We start from the raw sequence: 27176 nt of genomic DNA on the forward strand, positions 1-27176 counted from the left end.
TTCGGTAAATTTATATATTCTAGGTTTTTTGTAATATTCACGAGTATAAAAATAGGTATAAAAATAGCTATATAATTTCTTCTAGTAGTCAACCCCAAACATACTTCTTCTTCTTTGGTTCGTTTGTTTTTACGGAATTAATATCCTTTATGTACACTTTAACATAATTCACTGTCGAATTATTCCTTGTGCTATCCCAGGGGTTTGCTGTAAGAGCTGGGCTATCTTCATTAACTCGTAGCTTATAGATGTCTCCACTGTCTTCATCTACTCCGGTCAATTCGTCAAGAGGATATCCAAGACTTATAAGAATGTTTTCAATATTTCTTCGCTCTACCGCTTCTTGAATTGAAGCTTCATGTTCTGGTAGAATTTCATATTCTTCACTGGCGGCTTCGGGATCCTTACGATAAGAGTTATAAACTCCTAGTAAACCATAGCTTATTTTATGGTTTGGTGGAAGTTCATAATTTCTTCTCTGTTCAATATGGGAATAAATGTCGTTAACTTGGCCGTCAGAAACGGGATCTACCTTCCTAAAAAAAGAATTTTAGTTTGCATTTTATCAAAATAGAAAAGTTTCCATAAACAAACATAAACTGACATCGTTCACAGTCTATACTAGTCTTATTATTTTTGTGTTTCGTGCTTCAGTTTATTCACGTGAATGAAGAGCACTTGCAATAAAAAGGCGATAGGAGGCCTCCATTTATCCTGAAGCCTCGTGATGTTATGACTGTTCCAATGGTCTCCTGTAACTGTCATACAAAATCCCCTTTTTATGTTGTTCGGCGGATTGACGATCCTCCCGGAACAAATTCTTTTGTCCCTCCCTGTATGTAAACTGTGCATCATTTCTTATTATTTCCAAAATATCGCATCTCAGCCTTTTAAGTGTTATTCAAACAACTATTGAGTAGTTGATAAATCAGCCCATATAACAGGAGAGGGACTCTCCCGTGGCGGCATTGATTCCTAGGGAAAACAACGGTCAATGATCGTAATTTATCAATATGCAAATTTGGTTGCATCATTCAAGAGGGCCCGGACCTGATGCAATGTGGCTCCTATCAAGCACTACCATAAGGATTAGGATTGAGCAAAGACCTCATGATCTTTGGTAAAATTATACTGGTAAACCCAATATGATTTAAATCTCCCATGGAATTGGTATTGTTGGCACGGTTATTTCTAGAGGCTTCAAGTTAAGAACATAAAAATACGATGGCAACTGTATTCTCCGAACAAGGATAAGACGGGTGGAGATCCCTATTGTAGTGTTTCGGTCTTTTAAGGTTTCAAGGTGGGGTCGATAAAATTTGATTTTAGGCTAATTTTTTAATTTTCCTGGATCAGTTTCAAAGGTAGCAATTCTTCTGTTCTAAGGTATATCCTATTCTAAGATCTTTGTTGCTGACCTATGATCAGTTCAACCAATGACTTATTTTTGTCAGACAGGAACACTGTTGTATCCATCAACAAGAGCAGCGAAAAATAAGGTAAAAGTACAAATTAGCTGGTAAATAAAACATTCATAAAGTAAGAAAAGTTTAAATATATTTAAACAGGAGAAACAAAACAGTGCTTTGTCAAAGAAAGAAAAGGCTAAAATATTAACATCTTTTGCATCTTATCTTAACAACATTGATTTTCCAAACGTCGTAATAAAAAGCAAAATAAATTTATTTGCTTCATTTATCAGGTGTAAGATTTGGAAGAAATATAAAAGTGGAATGTTAATATACTTTTTAAATTAATTAGCCATGTTTTAAATGCTAGTAGGCATGGAGTAAAAACAGTTGCTCCTACAAAAATGAAGACATTATAAGAAGGTGAAGCAATAACACCCTTAATTCTTTTACAAGGTGAAGTGGATCAAGCCTACTTGGAGAAAAAATCGTGGGGACTAGTCAAAAATCTACGTTGCAGTCGGCTTAGGTATAATCTCAATTGTCAATCAATTTCGATTCATTGTCAGTATTATAGGAAGGCTTACGATTTTGGAATAACAGCCTCTAATTATTTTTTTTTTAACGCATTATCGTTATAACGCCTTAAACGCCTTTTAACGCCTTAAATTAGGAAAGAGGTTGAGGTTAGGGCTAAAACATTATTTGCAAGCTTAATGTAAGTCATAGATCCATGCTTGAAAGTTTTGAAATCTACTGGAAACCTACTTTCAAGAGTCTGGAAGTCACTATAGAGGTGACCATTCCAATATCGTAATTGATAGTGACGAGTTTCAAGACACTGTTTATGCTGTACGCTTCAATTAGAAGTAGAACAAAAATCAGGGGCGAATGGTATCTGTAAGGAGGAATGAAGTTTCAGAAAGTGGTTAAAGTCTAGCTCACCTTTAAAACAGAATGTATTAAAAAAGGAATAAGGTAGCAGAATAGATAACAAGAAACACCTATTTTATTTATTTCACAAATGATGAGTACGATCCGTCATATACATTAATGTATGTTACACACAGTGTGTTTAAACTTCAGAATAAAAGTACCAAAAATTTACGGTAGATATAGTATCATTTTTGTTGGAATAACCGCTTGTGATTTTCTTTAATAATAAAAAAAAAACATAGATACAAGTTGACGCGTTATTTGGAAAGCCTTTCTAAATAAATTGATTTTATGCTGTGAATATAAAATGCCTATGTTTTAGTATTTTCATTCAGGGGTGTATCCAGGATTTTTCTTCAGTGGTGGGGGGGGGTTCAAACCCCTAACTCCCCCCCCCCTTGGATACGGCCTTGTAAGCATGCCAATTATCTTTTCGAGCTCACCTATTGATTAAATAAAAACAAGGAAATCTGTAACGAACTGCAAAGATGAGGTAGGTACTTTCTCATCGTAAAAAAGAGTGACAAAATATCAGTCAAACTAAAAAAATTAACAGTCCTAGCCAAATTCGGCAAAGAAATAATGCATGGTCTCATCTGGATAATTAATTACGTGTTCAATTTTCTGGAGAGTCATTTTCTTATGCTAGAGCAAAATTAATTTGACTACAGATAAAAAAAAGATCTGAGCGTTTAATATCATGTTTCTGCGTAAAACAGCAGTGTGCTGCTGCGTAAAGCTAGCGGCACATTTTGATTTCGTTGGGGCAGAAGAGAGCCGGTATCTTAAGAATCTGAGTTATTTATGAGAATAACTACCGTTCCATATCACCACTCATGTGCTTGTGTAATGGAGTTAGCGCATATGAGCCGGTTTATGATTGGATGATAGTTTTAACTAAACAATCATAGTCGAGTCAACAACAGTAAGCTCTGTAAAACAAATTCCTAAGCAGCAATGTTAAATGAACATAATAAACAATTCTTACCTCAGATGATGATTTGACAAATGCATTGGGCCACATAAAGCAGGGATAAGGAATTTCGTGGCTATTAGAATCACAGTTGGGAAGAATTCATTCAGTTGCAGTATCTAGAAAGAAATTAAATGGGTCTCAGGGTCATAATGATTAATTCTGCGGAGTTTTTTTTTTTTTTTTATCAATAAAGACAATCGTGTTACTAAATTAGTGCTACCACAACTGGCACTGACTACTCAACACAGCACCCAGTCGCCTATGGCCAACAGTTGCACAATACCTTTCTCCATCCTAACCTATTAGGAACTTTACTCTTAACTCCGTCCTATAGAGTTCCTACTCCTCATTCAAATATTTCTTATAGGCTCCTATCACCAAATTCGAGGACGTTCCCGCTTTTGGTCAACTTTTCATCCAAATATACCTGCTTACTTAGTTATAACTTATACGAAATTTGATGTTAAACTAATACTTGAAATGCCAAAACGCTATAATGTTAGGCGTTATGTCGTCCATTTCGAATGAGATATAGTGCATTCCAGGGATCTATCCTTTGTTTTTTTTAATGTTTATTGGTTAAATAGAATTATACCTATTGCAAGCACATATTGTCGTGTTTGCCGCTTGTAACTGTCACATCATGATTGTTTACTGTTTGTGCTTGTCCTACCAAATGAACTTTTATTTTGTAAAATGGAAACAGTGCTACTAGAATTCAAAGATTGGGTTAGAATTCAAATTGTCCCGAAAAGCTGTAGCATTCCTTTTTTCATAAGGATACTAATGAATCGTCTATTTCAGAATTATTCTTCAAAAATAAGCCTTTTCATTTCGCGAAAACAAGAAATTATCAAACTAGCGGTTTTTTATGAATATTTAATAATATGCTGTCTTCTTCATTTGCAATTTTTCTATAGATAATGATTTTCCCAGTTATAAAATTTGCGGTTCTGGGGATATTGCACAGGAAATCCAAGCTGCAACTCGAGCATTATTTAGCAATAGAAGTTTGGTACCAAGGGTTTGGAATATGATCCAGGCTGATGTTAGTGAAGCTACACACCTTGCTGCATTCAAGACCAGGGCGAAAATATTCTTTCTCTCAGAAAGAAAAAAAGAGTAGGCCATTTTTACTTCTTTCCCTTATTTTTTTCCGTAAGTGATTTTTTCTCCTTCCCTTTATTTAAATGTTCTTTATATTATGGACTGTATGCATGGGCGTACAGAAGGAGGGGCAGAGGGTGTCAGTTGCTCCACCCCCCTAGAACTTCAAATTTACACTAGATATGGTTGAAAAAGCAGTTAAAAAAAGGTAGATGGTTAAAAAAGCAGTTGATACAAGGTAGATGGTTGAAAAAGCTGGAAATAAAAAGTTGGAATGACAGAATAAAAGTCAAACAAGAAGCAATTATCCAAGAAGATTAATTAATGCTGAAGCTTATTAATGATTTTTGGTGATTACTTATTAATAAAGATTTCATAGGTGTGATACAACTTGCTAGCAATTCAAGGTTTTGTGAACTGCCAATATAACTTCAGCCCCCCACAATTCATCACAGAATTGGCTGCACCCCCCCCCTCCCTAGAGAAGAAGCTACGTACGCCTATGACTGTATGTAAATATTGTGTCCCACCTGCCATCTAGAAAGTCCCCTGAGATTTTTCTCGCTGTTGAACTAAACTAGGTTGAAAATTTCTTTGTCAATAAATGTCTGTCAGTATGCTAAATTAATTAAAAAAACGAAGTTTTTCTTACCGAAGTAAATAGCCAAGTTGAAACTTAAAACTAACACAAATTACTGCTTCCTATACTACACAAGATATATCTACTAAACTAGCTCCAATGAACTAATTTGTGATGTTTTCCAATTTCCGTAGAATTCATGAAACTCGCGCTTTACTAAGGAAAACAAACTGGCCCTGCCAAAAATGGGTGGTTTTTCTGGAGCAGAGAATACAACCAGTAGCCTCCAGAAAATTAAAGATTGATTTACCCTCTCAATAGTCTCTCACCAACAATGACACCGACAACTTTTAGCATACCTATATAATTCTCCAAAAAACTCAAGCAAGCTCAGTATTAAGTAAAGCGCTAGTTTGTAGAATTCTACAGATACTGGGAAATAATCACAATTCATTTTGCTTGAACTAATCATACCTTGCGCAGTCTGCGGAGTAATAATTTTTTTCCGTTTTAAGTTTTCACCTGGAAAAACCTCATTTTTTAAACAAATTTTTGCTCATTTTATACTTTTTTTAAAACATGCACAATAAACCTTACAAAAAAAAAAAAAAATTAAATTTAAGTGATGAAACTAAGAAAGTCAATATATTTTTTAAAATAAGACATTAAATAGATAAGACAAGATAAGTATCTTTGTAGATTTGCACCTAAGAAATTAAACTACTTTCATGAAAATAAAAGTAAACAAGTAATTTGTTTTCATTTGGCAGGTTTTTTTTCAAAATATGTTTTTTAGTTTTCACTTACTAAAGGGACAGGGAGGGGAATTATGCAAGAGAGGGGATTGAGGGGATTTAATGTCTTAAATAAGACATTAAATAGATAAGATGAGTTCTTTGTAGACTTGCACATAAGAGATTAAACTATTTTCATGCAAATAAAAGTAAACAAGTAATTCATTTTCATTTGGCAGGGTTTTTTTCAATATACGTTTTTTAGTTTTCACTTACTAAAGGGACAGGGAGGGGAATTATGCAAGAGAGGGGATTGTAAACCTCCTTTGAAGAATTTTTGACCGTATGACCCTTCTTAGACTTCTCAAGCTTTCCACTCCAGAAATGGCACCAAAAGTGCCGTTTTTGGTCCCAAATAGTACTTACGATAGAGTTTGTTAAGATGAACTTGTAAAAGCCACGCAGTGAGAAACAGTAGCTTTTAAATGAACCCATCAAACATCTCTTTATGATCTTTCAGTAGCCTGCCAGCCCTTGCAGAAACAATAATTAGAAATAAATAAAGAGATACAAAGTGATTCTCCTCGTTTTTAAAGATGGGGGTCTAAAAACACCTTTTGAAGGTCTTACTACTGTTACTACTTCTACTTCTACTAACAACTCACCGCAGCACCAAGCCGCCTGAGACCAACACAACTACGTACGCTACGTAAGCTACATCCCAATCAATTCAAAGCCTCCCTCTGTGTACCCTCCCAGAAAATACCCTTTTCCCTTAAATCTTTCCTTACGTCATCCTCCCACACCGACCGGGGACGACCTGTTTTTCGGTTGGCCCTAGACGGTTGGCCGACAAGGACAATAGTAGTAATCAACATTATACTTTACGTACGCCCCCGTACCAAACAGGTTTCTGGTAGGTATAATCTGGTTTGGTAGGTACAATCTGGTTAGGTGGGTATAATCTGGTTTGATTGAAGTTCTTCTGACACAATTTACCGGATTTCTAATTCACGGTATCAATTATTTTATTCCAGTTTTTCTAAACCAGTATTGTCTATAACTTAATTTACGTAGACAATAAACGATATTAATTAATGTTTTGAATAATAGGAGTGTGAATGATTCTAATTAGTGATTGGATTGTATGACGGTGGAGAAAAAAAAGGATTAAACTGATTAACAGTTACGGTAAACCCCGAAGGGGTTGTTAACTCAGGTAATTTGTTACTTGACTTAGCCTTACCTCTCCGATGTGGTCTGTATAATACACAAGTAACGTTTGAAAAGTATTGTCAATTTAAAATAGGATCTAACATTCCCTTCGTTCCCCCATTTCTGAGGGGCAGGGGAGGGTAGGAGAGGGGGAGGGGGAGTCAATTTTGGAGGTATAACAAGTACCATTCATTTCGATCGTAGCTCTATGTTGACTCGTTTTAAAAACTTCAGCTTGTCTATTCATTTGTGTTAAATAAAAATCTTGAATCTGGAAAATGAAAAAATACGTATTTAAACAAAATGTACGAGGCTGATAATTAAGGAATAGTAGACTACACTCAGAATTGTTTGTATGGGGGGCCTGTCTGTGTGTCTTTGAGCTGTTTGTGTCTCTTGAGGCTTTGTGTGTCTCTTTTGACTGTGTGTCTCTTTGAGCTGTTTGAGTCTTTTTGGTCTGTTTGTGTGTTTCTTTGGGCTGTTTGAGTCTTCTTGGTCTGTGTTTGTCTCTTTGGGCTGTTTGTTTCTCTTTGGGCTGTGTGTGTTTCTTTGGGCTTTGTGCGTCTCTTTGGGCTGTGTGTCTCGTTGGACTGTTTGAGTCTTTTTGATCTTTTTATGTCTCTTTGGGCTGTTTGAGTCTTTTTTGGGTTGTGTTTGTCTCTTTGGGCTTGTGTCTCTTTGGGGTGTTTGTGTTTCTTTGGGCTTTGTGTGTCTCTTTGGGCTGTTTGAGTCATTTTGGTATGTGTGTCTTTCTTTTGGCTGTTTGTGTCTCTTAGTGGTCGTGTGTGTCTCTGGGCTATGCGTGTCTCTTTGGGGCGTTTGAATCTTTTGGTCTGTATGTGTCTGTATGGGCGTTTTTTGTGTCTTTGGGCTGTGTGTGTGTCTCTTTGGGCTTTGTGTGTCTCTTCGGGCTGTGTGTGTCTCTTTAGCCTGTGTGTGTGTGTATCTTTGGGCTGTGTGTGTCTCTTTAGGCTTTGTGTCTCTTTGGGCAGTTTGAATCTTTTTGGTCTGTGTGTGTCTCTTTTGGCTTTTTGTGTCGTTTTGGGCTTTGGGTGTCTCTGTTGGATGTGTGCGTCTCTTTGGGCCGCATGCATCTCTTTGAGCTGTATGTGTCTCTTGGGATGTTTGAGTCATTTTGGTCTGTGTGTTTCTTTTCGCTGTTTGTGTCTCTTAGAGGCCATGTGTGTCTCTTTGGGCAATGTTTGTCTCTTTGGGGTGTTTGAATCTTTTTGGTATGTATGTTTCTGTATGGGCGTTTTTTGTCTATTTGGGCTGTGTGTAGGTGTCTCTTTTGGATTTGCGTGTGTATTCGGTCTGTGTGTATGTCTCTTTAGCCAGTGTGTGTGTGTTTGGGATATGTATGTTTCTTTAGTATGTGTGTCTCTTTGGGCAGTTTGAATCTTTACGGGCTGTCTGTGTCTCTTTAGGCTGTTTGTGTCTTTTTGGGCTTTTCGGCTTTTTGTGTCGTTTTGGCCTTTGTGTGTCTCTGTTGGATGTGTGCGTCTCTTTGGGACGCGTGCATCTCTTTGAGCTGTATGTGTCTCTTGGGATGTTTGAGTCATTTTGGTCAGTGTGTGTTTCTTTTGGCTTTTTGTGTCTCTTAGAGGCCATGTGTGTCTCTTTGGGCAATGTGTGTCTCTTTGGGGTGTTTGAATCTTTTTGGTATGTATGTGTCTGTATGGGCGTTTTTTGTCTCTTTGGGCTGTGTGTGTGTCTCTCTTTTGGCTTTGTGTGTCTCTTCGGACTGTCTGTATGTCCCTTTAGCCTGTGTGTGTCTCTTTTGGATGTGTGTGTATCTTTAGGCTGTGTGTCTCTTTGAGCAGTTTGAATCTTCATGGTCTGTGTGTGCCTCTTGTGGTTGTTTTTGTCGTTTTGGGATTTGTGTGTCTCTCTGTTGGATGTGTACTACTCTTTGGGCCGTGTACTTCTCTTTGAACTGTATGTGTCTTTTTGGGCTGTGGATGTCTCTTTGTGATTTGTGTGTCTCTTTAGGCTGTGTGTGTCTCGTTGGACTGTGTGTCTCTTTGGGGTGTCTGAGTCTTTTTGGTCTGTATGTGTCTCTTTGGGCTGTTTGAGTCTTTTAGGTCTGTGTTTGTCTCTTTGGGTTGTGTTTTCTCTTTGGGCTGTATGTGTCTCTTTGAGCTGTTTGTGGCTCTTGAGGCTGGGTATGTCCCTTTGGGCTGTGTGTCTCTTTGGGCTGTTTGAGTCTTTGTGATCTGTTTGAGTAACTCTTTGGGCTGTTTGAGTCTTTTTGGTCTGTGTGTTTATCTTTGGGCTGTTTGTTTCTCTTTGGGCTGTGTGTGTTTATTTGGTCTTTGTGCGTCTCTTTGGGATGTGTGTCTCGTTGGTCTGTTTGTGTCTTTTTGCTCTGTTTGTGTCTCTTTGGGCTTTTTGAGTCTTTTTTGGGCTGTGTTTGTCTCTTTGGGCTGTTTGTGTCTCTTTGGGCTGTTTGTGTTTCTTTGGGCTATGTGTGTCTCTTTGGGCTGTTTGAGTCATTTTGGTCTGCGTTTGTTTCTTTTGACTGTTTGTGTCTCTTAGGAGTCATGTGTGTCTCTTTGGGCTATGTGTGTCTCTTTGGGGTGTTTGAATCTTTTTGGTCTGTATGTGTCTCTTTGGGGTTTGTGTGTCTCTTCGGGTTGTGTGTGTCTCCTTTGCCCGTGTGTGTCTCTTTGGGCTGTTTGTGTTTCTTTGAGCTATGTGTGTCTCTTTGGGGTGTTTGAGTCATTTGCTCTTTGTGTGTTTCTTTCGGCTGTTTGTGTCTCTTAGGAGCCATGTGTGTCTCTTTGAGCTTTTTTGGGGTGTCTTGATTCTTTTTTGTCTGTATGCGTCTCTTTGGGCTGTTTGAGTCTTTTAGGTGTGTGTTTGTCTCTTTGGGTTGTGTTTTCTCTTTTAGATGTCTGTGCCTATTCGGTGTTTTTGTACCTTTTTGCGTTGTTTGTGCATTTTTGAGCATTATGTCTTTTTGGGCGATTTGAGTCTTTTTGACCTGTTTGTGTGTCTATGTGTTCTGTTTGAGTGCTTTTGGTCTGTGTTTGTCTCTTTGGGCTGTTTGTGTCTCTTTGGGCTGTGTGTGTTTCTTTGTGCTTTGTGCGTCTCTTTGGTCTGTGTGTCAATACGTTTAAGAAATAAATATCTTTAAGCTTAACCCGTCTTTATTCTTTAGAATAGTTCTATTGTAAGCAAGTAACAAACTCTTTCCTGAAGTCACCTCTTGGATACACATTGCAGAAACTTCATTTAAGAATCTGTGAAAAAATTGTAAGTAAGTAAGTAACAAATTCTTTTTTGAATTCACCTCTTGGGTACACAATACAGAAATTTCATTAAAGAAATTATGAAAAAATTGTAAGTAAGTAGAGTCTTTTTGGTCTGTGTTTGTCTCTTTGGGCTGTTTGTGTCTCTTTGGGCTGTGTGTGTTTCTTTGGGCTTTGTGCGTCTCTTTGGTCTTTGTGTCAATACGTTTAAGCAATAAATATCTTTAAGCTTAACCCGTCTTTATTCTTTAGAATAGTTCTATTGTAAGCAAGTAACAAACTCTTTCCTGAAGTCACCTCTTGGATACACAATGCAGAAACTTCATTTAAGAAACTAAGAAAAAATTGGAATTAAGTAACTAAAAAATTCTTTCTTGAAGTCACCTCTTGGATACAAACTCTTAATTGTTTTCACGACTTAGATATACGATGTAGAAAATTTAATTCACGAAATTATGAAAAAATTATCAGTAAGTAACAATTTCTTTCTTGAAGTCAACCCTTGGTTACACAATACGGAAATTTCATTCAAAAAATTATGAAGATATTTGTAAGTAAGTAACAAAATGTTTTTTTATTTCACCTCTTGGATATACAGTACAGATACTTCATTCAAGAAATTATGAAAAGATTGCAATTAAGTAACTTTTTTTTTCTCTTTATCACAAACAATTTTCACTTAGCTACACGATAAAGAAATTTAATTCAAGAAATTATGAGAAAATTCTCAGTAAGTAACAATTTCTTTCTTGAAGTCAACTCTTGGATACAAAATATGGAAATTTCATTCAAGAATTTCTTGACTTAGATACACGATGTAGAAATTTAATTCAAGAAATTATTAAAAAATTCTCAGTAAGTAACAATTTCTTTCTTGAAGTCAACTCTTGGATACACAATATGGAAATTTCATTTAAGAAATTATGAAAAAATTGTAAGCAAGTAACAAACTCTTTCCTGAAGTCACCTCTTGGATACACAATGCAGAAACTTCATTTAAGAAACTATGAAAAAATTGTAAGTAAGTAACAAATTCTTTCTTAAAGTCACCTCTTGGATACACAATACAGAAATTTCATTAAAGAAATTCTGAAAAAAATGTAAGTAAGTAGCAAATTCTTTCTTGAATTCACCTGCTGGATAAACGAAAAGACATTTCGTTCATGAAATTATGACAAAATTCTAAGTTAGTAACAAACTCTTAATTGTTTTCACGACTTAGATATACGACGTAGAAATTTAATTCAAGAAATTATGAAGAAATTCTCAGCAAGTAACAATTTCTTTCTTGAAGTCAACTCTTGGATACACAATACGGAAATTTCCTTCAAGAAATTATGAAAATATTTGTAAGTAAGTAACAAACTCTTTATTGATTTCACCTATTGGATATACAGTACAGATAATTCATTCAAGAAATTATGAAAAAATCGCAAGTAAGTAACTTTTTTTTTCTCTTTATCACAAACAATTTTCACTTAGCTACACGATATAGAAATTTAATTCAAGAAATTATGAGAAAATTCTCAGTAAAAAACCAACAAAGAGAAAAATCTCTAAAAAAAAACAAACAAACGAGACTGTGGCCAGTGGAGAGAAAAGAAAACAACAGAAACAAAACAACGCGGATATTTCGCCTGTATAAAAACAAGGCGTCTTCAGCACGAAAGACACACAAGAAGAACAAGATAAAAAAAACAAAAAAAAACAAGATAAAACTAAAAACCAATAAAACCACCACCAAAAAAAAAACAACAAAAAAAAAAAAATGTACAATCGGCGCAAACTGATCCACGTAGGGAAAAGATGCTAATATAGATTTACTTCAGTGAGGACACCAGAGTAACTGAGGAAAAATAAAAAAACTGTAAATTACTTTAATTATTCAGTTGCGAAATAATCCCTTTGTTAGCTATTACTGAAGCAAATCGTTTTGGTCTAGCAGGTAAAATAGTCCCCTGGTGATTATTTAAAATCTTTACTCCTTTATTGACTGTTGATTCACTCTTTAGAAGGTTATCATAAATTGGGTCAATATTTAAATTACCCGTGTCCCTATTTATGGAAAGGTTAGCAAACATATTTTTTTTAATTTCTATGGCTTCCCTGGCCCATTGTGTGTAACCCATATTATTAGAAATAACTAAAGCTTTATCTAATTTAACCAAATTATCTGGTTGAAGCCAAATATGCTCTGCTAAAGCTGAAACGAAAGTTTCTGGAGGCTTGCTTAATTGTAGGGTTTTTTTCTATTGAGTTTCGGTGTTCAATAAACCTTTCAACAAATTGTTGGTGAGTCCTACCAATATAGAACTTCCCACAAGAACACGGAATTTTATACACCCCACTTACTAAATTTCCCTGAGTTAAATCCTTACCAGAACTAAAAAAACTACCCATTGGCCTCAGCGATTGGAAACATGTATCAATACCAAATTTACGTAAAACCCGTGAAAGTTTCTCACCCAAACCTGGTAAATATTATAATGAAATAAAGCTTTTTGATACAACTAAATCCAAAGACTGAGAAACCTCAATAACCCTACTGTTATGTTTAACCAGTCTATTTTCAATTATTTTATCAATGAACTTAATTGGATAACTATTACAAAACAAAATATCCCTCAAGTATAACAATTCCGAATCCAGAAATTCCTGGGAACAAATTCTAAAGGCTCTATGCACTAGTGAAATTACAACCCCCCTTTTCACCGACATAGGGTGGCAAGAATGAAAATTTAAGTACCTATCATTGTGCGTTAGTTTTCTGTAAATCGAGAAAAGTAAATGGAGATCCCTATTAAATAATAAAACATCCAGAAAAGGTAATTTATTATTATCCTCAAACTCAACTGTAAATTTAATATTATCATCAAAACTATTTAAATTCTTACAAAATAGGTCTAAGGAGCCCAATTCATGTTTCCAAAAGCACACCAAATCATCCATGAACATACCCCAGAAGCAAGGGGAGATTCTAAAACTGTTTATAGCGGAGGTTTCAATGGCATCTATGAATAGATTTGCAAATAAAGGAGAAAGAGAAGCCCCCATAGGTAACCCAAAAATGTGTCTATAAAACTCCCCTCGAAAACCAAAATAATAGTAGGGTTATTGAGGTTTCTCAGTCTTTAGATTTAGTTGTATCAAAAAGCTTCATTTCATTACCATATGTACCTGGTTTGGGTGAGAAACTTTCACGGGTTTTACGTAAATTTGGTATTGATGCATGTTTCCAATCGCTGAGGCCAATGGGTAGTTTTTTTAGTTCTGGTAAGGATTTAACTCGGGGAAATTTAGTAAGTGGGGTGTATAAAATTCCGTGTTCTTGTGGGAAGTTCTATATTGGTAGGACTCACCAACAATTTGTTGAAAGGTTTATTGAACCGAAACTCAATAGAAAAAACCCTACAATTAAGCAAGCCTCCAGAAACTTTCGTTTCAGCTTTAGCAGAGCATATTTGGCTTCAACCAGATCTTTTTGTAAAATTTGATGAAGCCTTTGATATTTCTAATGATAAGGGGTACACCCAATGGTACAGGGAAGCCATAGAAATTAAAAAAAATATGTTTGCTAACCTTTCCATAAATAGGGATACGGGTAATTTAAATATTGACCCAATTTATGATAACCTTCTAAAGAGTGAATCAACAGTCAATAAGGGAGTTAAGATTTTAAATAAAAACCAGGGGACTATTTTACCTGCTAGACCAAAACGATTTGCTTCAGTAATAGCTAACAAAAGGATTATTTCTCAATTGAATAATTAAAGTAATTTACAGTTTTTTTATTTTTCCTCAGTTACTCTAGTGTCCTCACTGAAGTAACTCAATATTAGCATCTTTTCCCTTCGTGGATCTGTTTGCACCGATTGTACATTTTTGTTTGTTTTGTTTTTTTTTGGTGGGGGTGTTATTGGTTTTTAGTTTTATCTTGTTTTTTTTTTTTTTATATTGTTCTTGTTGTGTGTCTTTTGTGCTGAAGACGCCTTGTTTGTATGAAGGTTAAATATCCGTGTTGTTTTGTTTCTGTTGTTTTCTTTTCTCTCCACTGGCCACAGTCTCGTTTTTTTTTTTTTTTTTAGAGATTTTTCTATTTGTTTGTTTTTTGTCATGGCTGGCCAGTTCGGCTTAAGATCTTTTAATTCTCAGTAAGTAACAATTTGTTTCTTGAAGTCAACTCTTGGATACACAATATGGAAATTTCATTCAAGAATTTCATGACTTAGATACACAATGTAGAAATTTGATTCAAGAAATAAGGAACAAATTCTAAGTAAGTAACAATTTCTTTCTCGAACTCAACTCTTGGATACAAAATAAGGAAATATCATTTGAGAAACTATGAAAAAATTGTAAGCAAGTAAAAAACTCTTTCCTGAAGGCACCTCTTGGATACACAATACAGAAACTTCATTTAAGAAACTATGAAAAATTTTTAAGTAAGAAACAAATTCTTTCTTGAAGTCACCTCTTGGATACACAATACAGAAATTTCATTAAAGAAATTATGAAAAAATTGTAAGTAAGTAGCAAATTCTTTCTTGAATTCACCTGCTGGATAAACGAAAAGACATTTCGTTCAAGAAATTATTACAAAATTCTAAGTAAGTAACAAACTCTTAATTGTTTTCACGACTTAGATATACGACGTAGAAATTTAATTCAAGAAGTTATGAAGAAATTCTCAGTAAGTAACAATTTCTTTCTTGAAGTCAACTCTTGGATACACAATACGGAAAATTCATTCAAAAATTATGAAAATATTTGTATGTAAGTAACAAACTCTTTTTTTTGATTTCACCTCTTGGATATACAGTACAGATACTTCATTCAAGAAATTATGAAAAAATCGCAAGTAAGTAACTTTTTTTTCTCTTTATCACAAACAATTTTCACTTAGCTACACGATATAGAAATTTAATTCAAGACATTATGAAAAAATTCTCAAAAAGAAACAATTTCTTTCATGAAGTTAACTTTAGGATACAAAATACTTTAATTCCATAACTTTTTTTTTCTTTTTCTCTTTATGACAATCGATTTTCACTTATATACACGATATAGAAATTTAATTCAAGAAATTATGAAAAAATTCCCAGTAAGTAACAAATTCTGTCTTGAAGTCTACTCTCGGATACACAATACGGAAATTTCATTCAAGAAATTATGAAAATATTTGTAAGTAAGTAACAAGCTCTTTATTTATTTCACCTCTTAAATATACAGTACAGATACTTCATTCAAGAAACGCGATTAAACACGTTTTGAAACTACATGCTATTTGCTTGCCTTTCCTTGGCACCTTTCCAAATGAGCGGGGATTCCCCACCGGCTCCTACACATTGCAAAAAAAGTGAGCAGTTCGAAAACGCCACGTTTTCAGCCAGACTGGTTTTTTAGCTAAATCTTTGGATACAGCCTCTATATCTGACCGTTTAAGTTTTGCTGTTAAAAACATGGGATGGTAACTAAACCACGTTTCATGCCTGTTTTTTCCAAAATCATGGAGTCAAAATTTGACACGACACACAAACAGAGTCATAGTGAGAGAGATATCCAAAAAGTTGGGTTGATCTAGGTTCACTTAGAGTGGCTCGCCACTCTAAGTGAATCTTTTTAACATCAAAACTTAAACGGTCAGAAATAGAGGCTGTTTCCAAAGATTTAGCTAAAAAACCAGTCTGGTTGAAAACGTGGAGTTTTCGTACTGCTCACTTTTTTGCAATGTGTAGGAACCGGTGGGGAATCCCCGTTCATTTGGAAAGGTGCCAAGGAAAGGCAAGCAAATAGCAGGTAGTTTCAAAACTTGTTTAATCACGTTTCTTGAATGAAGTATCTGTACTGTATCTTCAAGAGGTGAAATCAATAAAGAGCTTGTTACTTACTTACAAATATTTTCATAATTTCTTGAACGAAATTTCTGTATTGTGCATCCAAGAGTACACTTCAAGAAAGAAATTGTTACTTACTGGGAATTTTTTCATAATTTCTTGAATTAAATTTCTACATCGTTTAGCTAAGTGAAAATTGTTTGTGATAAAGAGAAAAAGAATAAAAAAGTTATGAAATTTCCGTATTGTGTATCCAAGAGTTGACTTCAAGAAAGAAATTGTTACTTACTGAGAATTTTTTCATAATTTCTTGAATTAAATTTCTACTTCGTGTAGCTAAGTGAAAATTGTTTGTGATAAAGAGAAAAAAAAAGTTACTTACTTGCGATTTTTTTTATATAATTTCTTGAATGAAGTATCTGTACTGTATATCCAAGAGGTGAAATCAAAAAAAAGAGTTTGTTACCTACTTACAAATATTTTCATAATTTCTTGAATGAAATTTCCGTATTGTGTATCCAAGAGTTGACTTCAAGAAAGAAATTGTTAGTTACTGAGAATTTCTTCATAGTTTCTTGAATTAAATTTCTACATCGTATATCTAAGTCGTGAAAACAATTAAGAGTTTGTTACTTACTTAGAATTTTGTTATAATTTCTTGAACGAAATGTCTTTTTGGTTATCCAGCAGGTGAATTCAAGAAAGAATTTGCTACTTACAATTTTTTCATAATTTCTTTAATGAAATTTCTGTATTGTGTATCCAAAAGGTGACTTCAAGGAAGAATTTGTTACTTACTTACAATTTTTTTATAGTTTCTTAAATGAAGTTTCTGCATTGTGTATCCAAGAGGTGACGTCAGGAAAGAGTTTGTTACTTGCTTACAATTTTTTCATAATTTATTAAATTAAATTTCAGTATTGTGTATCCAAGAGTTGACTTCAAGAAATAAATTGTTACTTACTGAGAATTTTTTAATAATTTCTTGAATTAAATTTCTACATCGTGTATCTAAGTCATGAAATTCTTGAATAAAATTTCCATAGTGTGTATAAAAAAGTTGATTTCAAGAAAGAAATTTTTACTTACTGAGAATTTGCTCATAATTCCATGAATTAAATTTCTACATTTTGTATCTAAGTAAAACTTGGTTTTGATGAAGAGAAAACAAAATTTACTTACTTACGATTTTTTCATAATTTCTTGAATGAAGTATCTGTACTGTATATCCAAGAGGTGAAATCAAAAAAAGAGTTTGTTACTTACTTACAAATATTTTCATAATTTCTTGAATGGAATTTCTGTATTGTGTACCCAAGAGTTGACTTCAAGAAAGAAATTGTTACTTACTGAGAATTTCTTCATAATTTCTAGAATTAAATTTCTACAACGTATATCTAAGTCGAGAAAACAATTAAAAGTTTGTTACTTACTTAGAATTTTGTCATAATTTCTTGAACGAAATGATAAAGAGAAAAAAAAAGTTACTTACTCGCGATTTTTTCATAATTTCTTGAATGAAGTATCTGTACTGCATATTCAAGAGGTGAAATAATAATAAAGAGTTTGTTACTTACTTACAAATATTTTCATAATTTCTTGAATGAAATTTCCGTATTGTGTATCCAAGAGTTGACTTCAAGAAAGAAATTGTTACTTACTGAGAATTTCTTCATAATTTCTTGAATTAAATTTGTACATCGTATATCTAAGTTGTGAAACAATTAAGAGTTTGTTCTTACTTAGAATTTTGTCATAAATTCTTGAACGAAATGTCTTTTCGTTTATCCAGCAGGTGAATTCAAGAAAGAATTTGCTACTTACTTACAATTTTTTCATAATTTCTTTAATGAAATTTCTGCATTGTGTATCCAAGAGGTGACTTCAGGAAAGAGTTTGTTACTTGCTTACAATTTTTTCATAATTTCTTAAATGAACTTTCTGCATTGTGTATCCAAGAGGTGACTTCAGGAAAGAGTTTCTTACTTGCTTACAATTTTTTTATAATTTCTTAAATGAAATTTCCGTATTGTGTATCCAAGAGTTGACTTCAAGAAAGAAATTGTTACTTACTAAGAATTTTTTCATAATTTCTTGAATTAAATTTCTACATCGTGTATCTAAGTCATGAAATTCTTGAATGAAATTTCCATATTGTGTATCCAAGAGTTGACTTCAAGAAAGAAATTGTTACTTACTGAGAATTTTCTCATTATTTCTGGAATTAAATTTCTATATCGTGTAGCTAAGTGAAAATTGTTTGGGATAAAGAGAAAAAAAAATTACTTACTTGCGATTTTTTCATAATTTCTTGAATGAAGTATCTGTACTGTATATCCAAGAGGTGAAATCAAAAAAGAGTTTGTTACTTACTTACAAATGTTTTCATAATTTCTTGAATGAAATTTCCGTATTGTGTATCCAAGAGTTGACTTCAAGAAAGAAATTGTTACTTACTGAGAATTTCTTCATAATTTCTTGAATTAAATTTCTACATCGTTTATCTAAGTCGTGAAAACAATTAAGAGTTTGTATCCAAGAGCTGACTTCAAGAAATAATTTGTTACTTACTTACTTACAATTTTTTCATAGTTTCTTAAATGAAGTTTCTGTATTGTGTATCCAAGAGGTGACTTCAGGAAAGAGTTTGTTACTTGCTTACAATAGAACTATTCTAAAGAATAAAGACGGGTTAAGCTTAAATATATTTATTGCTTAAACGTATTGACACACAGCCCAAAGAGATGCACAAAGCCCAAAGAAACACAAACAGCCGAAAGAGACAGAAACAGCTCAAAGAGACAAACACAGACCAAAAAGACTCTACTTACTTACAATTTTTTCATAATTTCTTTAATGAAAATTCTGTATTGTGTATCCAAGAGGTGACTTCAAGAAAGAATTTGTTACTTACTTACTTACAATTTTTTCATAGTTTCTTAAATGAAGTTTCTGCATTGTGTATCCAAGAGGTGACTTCAGGAAAAAGTTTGTTACTTGCTTACAATAGAACTATTCTAAAGGATAAAGACGGGTTAAGCATAAAGATATTTATTGCTTAAACGTATTGACACACAGCCCAAAGAGACACAAATAGCCCAAAGAGACAGGCATAGCCCATAAAAAAACACACAGCCAAAAGAGACACACAAAGACAAAAAAGGCGCAAACAACCCAAAGAGACACACAAACAGACCAAAAAGACTCAAACAGTCCCAATGAAACACACTCCCAAAAGATACACACAGAGCCCAAAGAGATAAAAACATACCGGAGAGAAACAGACCTCCCAAAGAGAAACACCCATACCTGAGACACACTCTGACCGAAGAGAATCAAACAGCCCAAAGAGACACATAAAGACTAAAAAGACTCAGACACCCCGAAAAAGCTCAAAGAGACACACATGGCTCCTAAGAGACACAAACAGCCGAAAGAAACACACAAAGAGCAAAATGACTCAAACACCCCAAAGAGACACACATAGCCCAAAGAAACACAAACAGCCCAAAGAGACACACACGGGCTAAGGAGACACACACAAGCCCAAAGAGACACACAAAGCCCAAAGAGACACATACAGACCAAAAAGATTCAAACACCCCAAAGAGACACACATAGCCCAAAGAGACACACATGACTCCTAAGAAACACAAACAGTCAAAAGAAACAAACACAGACCAAAATGACTCAAACAGCCCAAAGAGACACACATAGCCCAAAGAAACACAAACAGCCCAAAGAGACAAAAACAGCCCAAAGAGACAAACACAGCCCAAAAAAGGCTCAAACAGCCCAAAGAGACACAAACAGATCAAAAAGACTCAAACAGTCCAACGAGAAACAAATCCCAAAGAGACGCAAAAAGCCCAAAGAAACACACACAGCCCAAAGAGACACACATAGCCCAAAGAGACACACAAACACAAAAAAGACTCGAACAACCCAAAGAGACACACAAACAGACAAAAAAGACTCAAACAGTCCCAAAGAGACACACAGCCCAAAGGGACACCCACATCTCTAAGAGACACAAACAGCTCAAAGAGCCACATATAGCCAAAAGAGACACACAACCCCAAGAGACAAACAAAGACCTAAAAGACTCAAACAGCACAAAGAGACACATACAGACCAAAAAGACTAAAACACCCCAAAATGACACACAGTCCAAAGAGACATACACAGCCTAAGGAGACACACACATGACAAAGAGACACACACAGCCAAAAGAGACACATACAGTTCAAAGAGAAGTAAACGGCCCAAAGAGACGCACACATCCAACAGAGAAACACAAAGCCCAAAACGACACAAACAGCCAAAAGAGGCACATACAGACCATAAAGATTCAAACTGCCAAAAGATACATACAGCACAAAGAGACAAATACATCCATATGAGACACACACAGGATAAATATAAGTAAGACAAGTTCGAATATACACAAAAAGCCCAAAGAGACACACACACAACGACCACAGAGACAAAAAACGCCATTTCAAATACTTTAGTAAGAAAAGGGGTAAAACATTCCACATAAACACACATTGCCCACTAAGACACACATAACCACACAGAGACAAAAAACGCCACAAGAAACACACAGAGACAAAATTAAATCAAGCATCCCATGAGACCCACAAAGCTCAAAGTGAAGCAAGCGGCCCAAAGAGACGCACACATCCAACAGAGACACAAAAAGCCAAAAACGACACAAAAAGCCGAAAAGCCCAAAACGACACAAACACCCAAAAGAATCACACACAGAACATGAGTTTACGACTTGCAAAAAGAGACACACAGCATGAGGAGTAGCACTCTTCAAACAGAGACACACACAGGAAAAAGATTCATACACACAGTTAAACGATACACGAACAGTCCCAAGCAACACCCACACACAGCTCACAGAGACAAAAAACGCTCATTCAGACACAGACATACCAAAAAGACTCAAACACCCCAAAGAGACACACATAGCCCAAAGAGACACACATGGCCTCAAAGAGACACAAACAGCCAAAAGAAACACCCACAGACCAAACTGACTCAAACATCCAAAGAGACACATACAGCTAAAAGAGATGCACGTGGCTCAAAGAGATGCACACATCCAATAGAGACACACAAAGCCCAAAACGACACAAAAAGCCAAAAGAGACACACACAGACCAAAAAGATTCAAACTGCCCAAAGAGACACACAGCCTAAAGAGACACACACGGCCCAAAGAGCACAAACGCACGGGCTAAACAGACGCACACAGCCCGAAGAGACACACAAAGCCCAAAGAGACACACATACAGTCCAAAGAGACAAAAAACGCCCATACAGACACATAGAGACCAAAATATTCAAACACCCCAGAGAGACACACATAGCCCAAAGTGACACACACGATCCCTAAGAGACACAAACAGCCAAAAGAAAGACACACAGACCAAAATGATTCAAACAACCCAAAGAGACACACATAGCCCAAAGAAACACAAACAGCCCAAAGAGACACAACCCCAAAGAGACAAACACAGCCCAAAAAAGACTCAAACAGCCCAAAGAGACATAAACAGATCAAAAAGACTCAAACAGTCCAACGAGACACACAGCTCAAAGAGACGCACAAAGCCCAAAGAAACACACACAGCCCAAAGAGAAACAAATAGCCCAAAGAGACAAACACAGACCAAAAAGAGTCAAACAACCCACACAGACAAACAAACAGACCAAAAAGACTCAAACAGCTCAAAGAGACACACAGCCCTAAGAGACACACACAGCCTCAAGAGACACAAACATCTCGAAGAGACACAGACAGGCCCCTCATGCAAACAATTCTGAGTGTAGTCTACTATTACTTAATTAGCAGCTTCGTACATTTTGTTTAATTACTTATTTTTGTATTTTCCAGATTCCAGATTTTTATTTAACACAAATGAATAGACAAGCTGAAGTATTAAAAACGAGTCAACATAGAGCTACGATCACAATGAATTGTATTGTTTATACCCCCAAAATTGACTCCCCCTCCCCCACACCTAACCATTCCTGTCCCGCCGACATGGGGGAACGAAGGGAACGTTAGATCCTATTTTAAATTGACAATACTTTTCAAACGTTACTTGTGTATTATACAGACCACATCGGAGAGGTAGAAACCAGAAACCTGTTTGGTACGGGGGCGTACGTAAAGTATAATGTTGATTACTACTGACAATCTTTGGCAATCTGTCATCCTTCATCCGCAGAACGTCCCCTAGCCATCTTAAACTTTCTGTCATTATAGCTCTAAGAAGTAGGATTTAATCACAGTTTTTGTTCAGCCTACTGTTTGAGCTATGGTCAGTCAGTCGGGTACCCAAAACAATCCATAGGTAGTTTCTCTGGAAAACATCTAGCAAATCTCCTTCCGTTTTTCGGAGCGCCCATTCTTTAGAACTACGCTTGACCATTGTCATCACTATATCTTCCAAAATTCTAATCTTGGTTCACAGACTTATCTTCCTATTCTTTCAAAAAAATTTTCAACTGTGACAAAACACCCTGGGCCTTGGCTATTCTACTTTTAAAATCTTCAGTACACCCACCGTCTTTACTAACAATTAGATAAAAAAACAAAAAAAAACGTTTCTTTAACGGAAAGTAAGGAGCAACATTAAAACTCAAAACGAACAGAAATTGTTCCGTATATGAAGGGGTTACGCCCTCTTAAATACCTTGCTCTTAACGCTAAAGTTTTGAGAACTTTGAAAAAAGCTTCCTATTCTAATTAAACGGTCCTTGTGTTTCAGGAAACGTTCTTAAAAAATTGGGACAAACAGTCAAACTTTAGCGTAAAGAGCAAGGTATATATATGGAATCAGCATAATAAGCTGATTTTTTATGTATTTATTGATATCAAAATTCCTTTTTGATATTAATGTGATATCAAGTTTGGGTTACTATTGAGCCGGGTCGCTCCTTACTTACAGCTCATTACCACGCACTGTTTGATACTACATAGGTAAGTGAATATGTTCACTTGATGTATCTTCTCGTTACCCAACATCACCTTTTCAACTTCACTTATTCCTAGCCTTAGCAATTTAGTCCTCTTAATGTTAATTTTCAAACCTAATATTGCACCCTGAATTCGCAAAACCTCTAAAATCTCATTTTTACTAGGTTGCAGCTCAGTGGCGGATCCAGGGGGGCGAGAGGGGCGCGCAGCCCCCCTAGCGTAGTCTAAAGTAGTGTAATTTACTTAATTAACTCAAGTTTACGTTAATTAAACTTGCTCCTAACGCAAGTTTATCGGATCAACTTATTTTACCCCCCCTAATTTTTTTATCGGATCAACCCATTTTGGCCCCCCCCCCCCTAAAAAAATCCTGGATCCGCCCTGTTGCAGCTACTGCGGCAAACATGATTCTTGATATAGGCGCATAATCATTCTTAATTAATGACATTTAATGGGAAAACTCAACATTCTGCAAAAGAAAATGGTCCGAAGTCAACTCAGCTTTTAAATCATTGTTGGTCCAACCAAAAGGCATTGCATCGTAAGCTCCTATTTTGCAGTTTCCTAGCAAGTTTATTGGGTAGTTAATAATCTTCTCTTGGGTTGTTATTCTCATCTTTTTTATGGTCCTCGAGAATCCTCGGGATTAGTAAAATAGTCTATAAGTAGGCTAAAATTAATAACATTATCTACTGATTCTTTTTCTATCTTTTGTTTTGCCGTAGTTGCCAGTTCGAATTTTAGGACAAGTCCTAGCTAAACATCAACAGTTTTTTTGCTCTTTTTAAGATTTGCAAATTCAATAAATTATCTTAAATAGATGAGAACAAACAAGGTAGCCGTTATAGGAAATGATGGTTGTTATTACAGGTAAAGATCAAGCACAAGACGCAAAGGAATGTGACATGCAGCATTGATATTTTTGCCGCTGTTGTCTTCAGAGTTATTCAAGTATATCACAAGTTTCTCTTCCTACCACATTCCACATTAAAAATTAACGGTTGAAGCAGGGTTGAAATAAACACTTTCGTAATCAAGTAAGTTAGCTCATAGCAAGCTGCCACCTTGATTTTATTCTGGCTGAAATGACATTAATGTATTGATGGCAGGAGCAACTCCTTGACTATACACCACTAGTGGTCAGTGGTGTCAATTTGGGGGGGGGGGGTATATTGCACTCCAGGAGTTTGGCAAAAACCTTTTTTGGGTGTTTGCACTGGAAAATATACATTTTGGTATTTTCGTCAAAAGAAATTGAGCAAAAATTGCCCTTCTAGATTCCGAAAAATATATTTTGTCAACCCCTCCCCCTCTCCCACAAAAATACAATCCTAGCTATTATGTAATTTCGAGCTACAAAAGTATAGTATTTTACATGACGGATAGACTATCATAAAATAGTGGGCCATAGCACACTGATTTGAGCAGTTTTGGCGAATTCACATCCCTAGGAGCATGAGCTAAGCGAGTTGATAATTGTGAAAAAATGTTGATAATTGTTTCTCTTACTTTGAAAAATATCCAAATTCAAGAAAAAACATCACTTTTTCCGGAAAAGAAGAAAAATAGTTTTTATCCAATGGCGAAACTAGCCAACGGTCAGGAAAAACTATGATCTCTGAAATATAGCTTGAAGAATGAGCTCGAAGAATAGAGGGACCGGTTGGGAGAAATAGTCCCCTTGGAAAAAAAAACTCTTGGCTGTAATTGGCTGTAATTTTTTCGGGAAAATTTCTCCTTGATAGTCTTGAAACATGTAATTTTTTTCGGGAAAATTTCTTCTTGATAGTCTTGAAACATTCCTAGTGCTAGCAAGGTTAGTCGAAGGTTAAGTAGTTAACCAAACAAAGTAAAGCTTCTAATGGATATTCTAAAGGGGGTAAATAAAGACTCCCAAATATTACATAAAAGTTGTCTCTCTTCTGGGTACGAGTTTGCCCCTCAACTTCCATAATTGTCCCTTCCCACTCCGTTCATAGTAACAAAAGTATTAAGTTTAGAGATGGAAAAACTCCCAACTCTTATTAATTGCTATTTTAGCCTAACCCTTCTAACCAGATGCTGTGTGTCCAAAAATCATCTACAATTTTTTTCCAGTCACAGCCACTTAAACACACATAAACTAAAAAAAGTCCAGGCAAGCACTTAACATATTCAGTGCTTGTACCCACCCAACTAAAGTTCAATAGCCCTTCACTATCCGTTCTTTCTATGCAGACCTAGTCATTGGAAAACTCCGGAAATAAGTTAAGAAAATGGAATTGTTATTGCATCAATAGGTAAAGCTTTTTGCTGTTTTCCAATAGTTTTTCCTATGTACAGACGAGAGGTCTGTTTTATGTAGTTGAGTAATCATTTCTCTTATATTGATTAATTTGATTTGAAAAATTCCATTTTTGTCACTTTATATCTCTTTATTTAGACGAGAGGTCTGTTTTGTGCATTTCTGACGAGAATTCTGCTATACCGCTATTTAAGCAATCATTTCTCTTATATTGATTAATTTGATACTATAAATTGAATTCTTGTCACTCTCCTTCTCTTTAATAAGCATAAATTAATATCAAACAGTTCCCGGTTACGAACTGTAAGTAAGGAGTGACTTAGGCAAATAGGAACCAAAACTCAAAAATAGGATCGTTAAGAACAATTAACGAATCAAAAAATGTTTTTTTTTGTGCTGATTCCGAATGTATCAAATTCATTAAGTTTAATATCATCCGTCAAAAACTGAAAACCTGAGAAAATTTGCTTGATTTTCGAAGAAAAAGAAATACACCCCTAAAAACGAAGTGATCCTAATTAAAATTACATAATTGGATTCAACATGTCAGAGAACACCACTGTAGAGGTTTCAAGCTGCTATCGAAGAAAATGTGAAATTTACATTTTTTTTTTCCCAGAAGAAAGACCACGTGTTTATTTGATTTATCTTAATTTTCATAGGGGTGACTATAACGAAAAAATGGTCCTAGAAGATCAGAAATGACTCATTCGAAAAGTGGCGGTTTCTGTTATTTTGTGGCACAAAACAAGGATTTCGCCCCAAAGAGGACCAAGGTGCTGTCGATTGGATTTAAAATCATCAGAAACCTCTTTATTGAGCTTCCCAGTTGCAGAGGAAGTAATGCCGTGCGGTGGCGTATACGTTCCTGAAATGTCACGTAGTCCATACAAGATAAATGGTTAATAAGGACATTTATCTTAATGTTTAATTTAACTAGGCTAATTCACTTTATTTTTCATTAAATTATGTTTAGTGATATATAATTGCGCATCAGCTATTATGAAGGATGGGCGGTGGGGGGAAGATGCCTCGAAGAGTGCATTTTAGTGTAACAAGCAAAGGGCTGAGGAAGTGACAGCCGCCCCCTTATATGGAATAATTCCTGTTCGATTCAAGCTTTACTGTTGCTCCTTAGTTTCAGTTGAAACAACTTGTATTTTTTTTAAATAACCATCTAGCATCTGTTTTTTTTATTTTAAATCCTAGAATTAAACTTTAATTTATCTTTGATTTTCTTGTAAACTACAGTAGTGACCTGGTGCCATTTATTTACATCCGGAAGACAAACACCTTCAAGGAGTCATTAGTTAAGCCCCTCCCCAAAAACGAAGCTAGGCTTGTCCCTCCCTCCAAAATTGAGTTCCGGTCAGCCTTCAGCTTTCTACACATGAATTTTGGTGATGTTCATGTTATTTTCAAAATATGTAATTCTTAATGACTGTTTCGTTTTTTTTATAATGCAGAATTATAACGTTGATAAGATTTATCTTCATTTGAGTCTTAACTTATTTGTTTCCTTTAATCAGACGAAAGATGTGAAAAGTAAACTCTATCCGACCTTAGAACTAATGCGCATGCACAGGAGTTTATTTCTGTGCATTTGTACAGTACTCTTGATTTCCCAAATAAAGAATTACAAATTTTTGGCTTTTTTAGAGATGGAGTCGTAGACTCAAAGACCCTTAGCCTGCTTACGTGCTTGTTAGCACTTACCATATTCAATTTTTATATCCTATTTAGCTTCTATAATCCTTTGGCGTCCGTTCTTTCTTTGGAACTGAATCATAAAATTTACTTTCATTAGTCTTATATACCAAACTAATGAACTTCTAGATCATTTTTCC

The 27176-nt window shown here is 35.2% G+C and overlaps 1 protein-coding gene across 1 annotated transcript; it reads right to left on the bottom strand.

Moving 5' to 3' along the window:
• LOC148940806 (uncharacterized) lies at nucleotides 1-27176 on the bottom strand. The gene is made up of 3 exons (XM_089104859.1): nucleotides 27046-27176; nucleotides 3334-3437; nucleotides 1-536 (listed from the first exon to the last, which is right to left on the bottom strand). The coding sequence occupies exons 1-3, from the start codon at nucleotides 27046-27048 to the stop codon at nucleotides 89-91; spliced, it is 555 nt and encodes a 184-aa protein (XP_088960985.1). The 5' UTR covers nucleotides 27049-27176; the 3' UTR covers nucleotides 1-88.

Source organism: Artemia sp. Qi Xiang Cuo, chromosome 19 (assembly GCF_049724085.1).
Source record: "Artemia sp. Qi Xiang Cuo chromosome 19, ASM4972408v1, whole genome shotgun sequence".
NCBI classification, from domain to species: Eukaryota; Metazoa; Arthropoda; class Branchiopoda; order Anostraca; family Artemiidae; genus Artemia; species Artemia sp. Qi Xiang Cuo.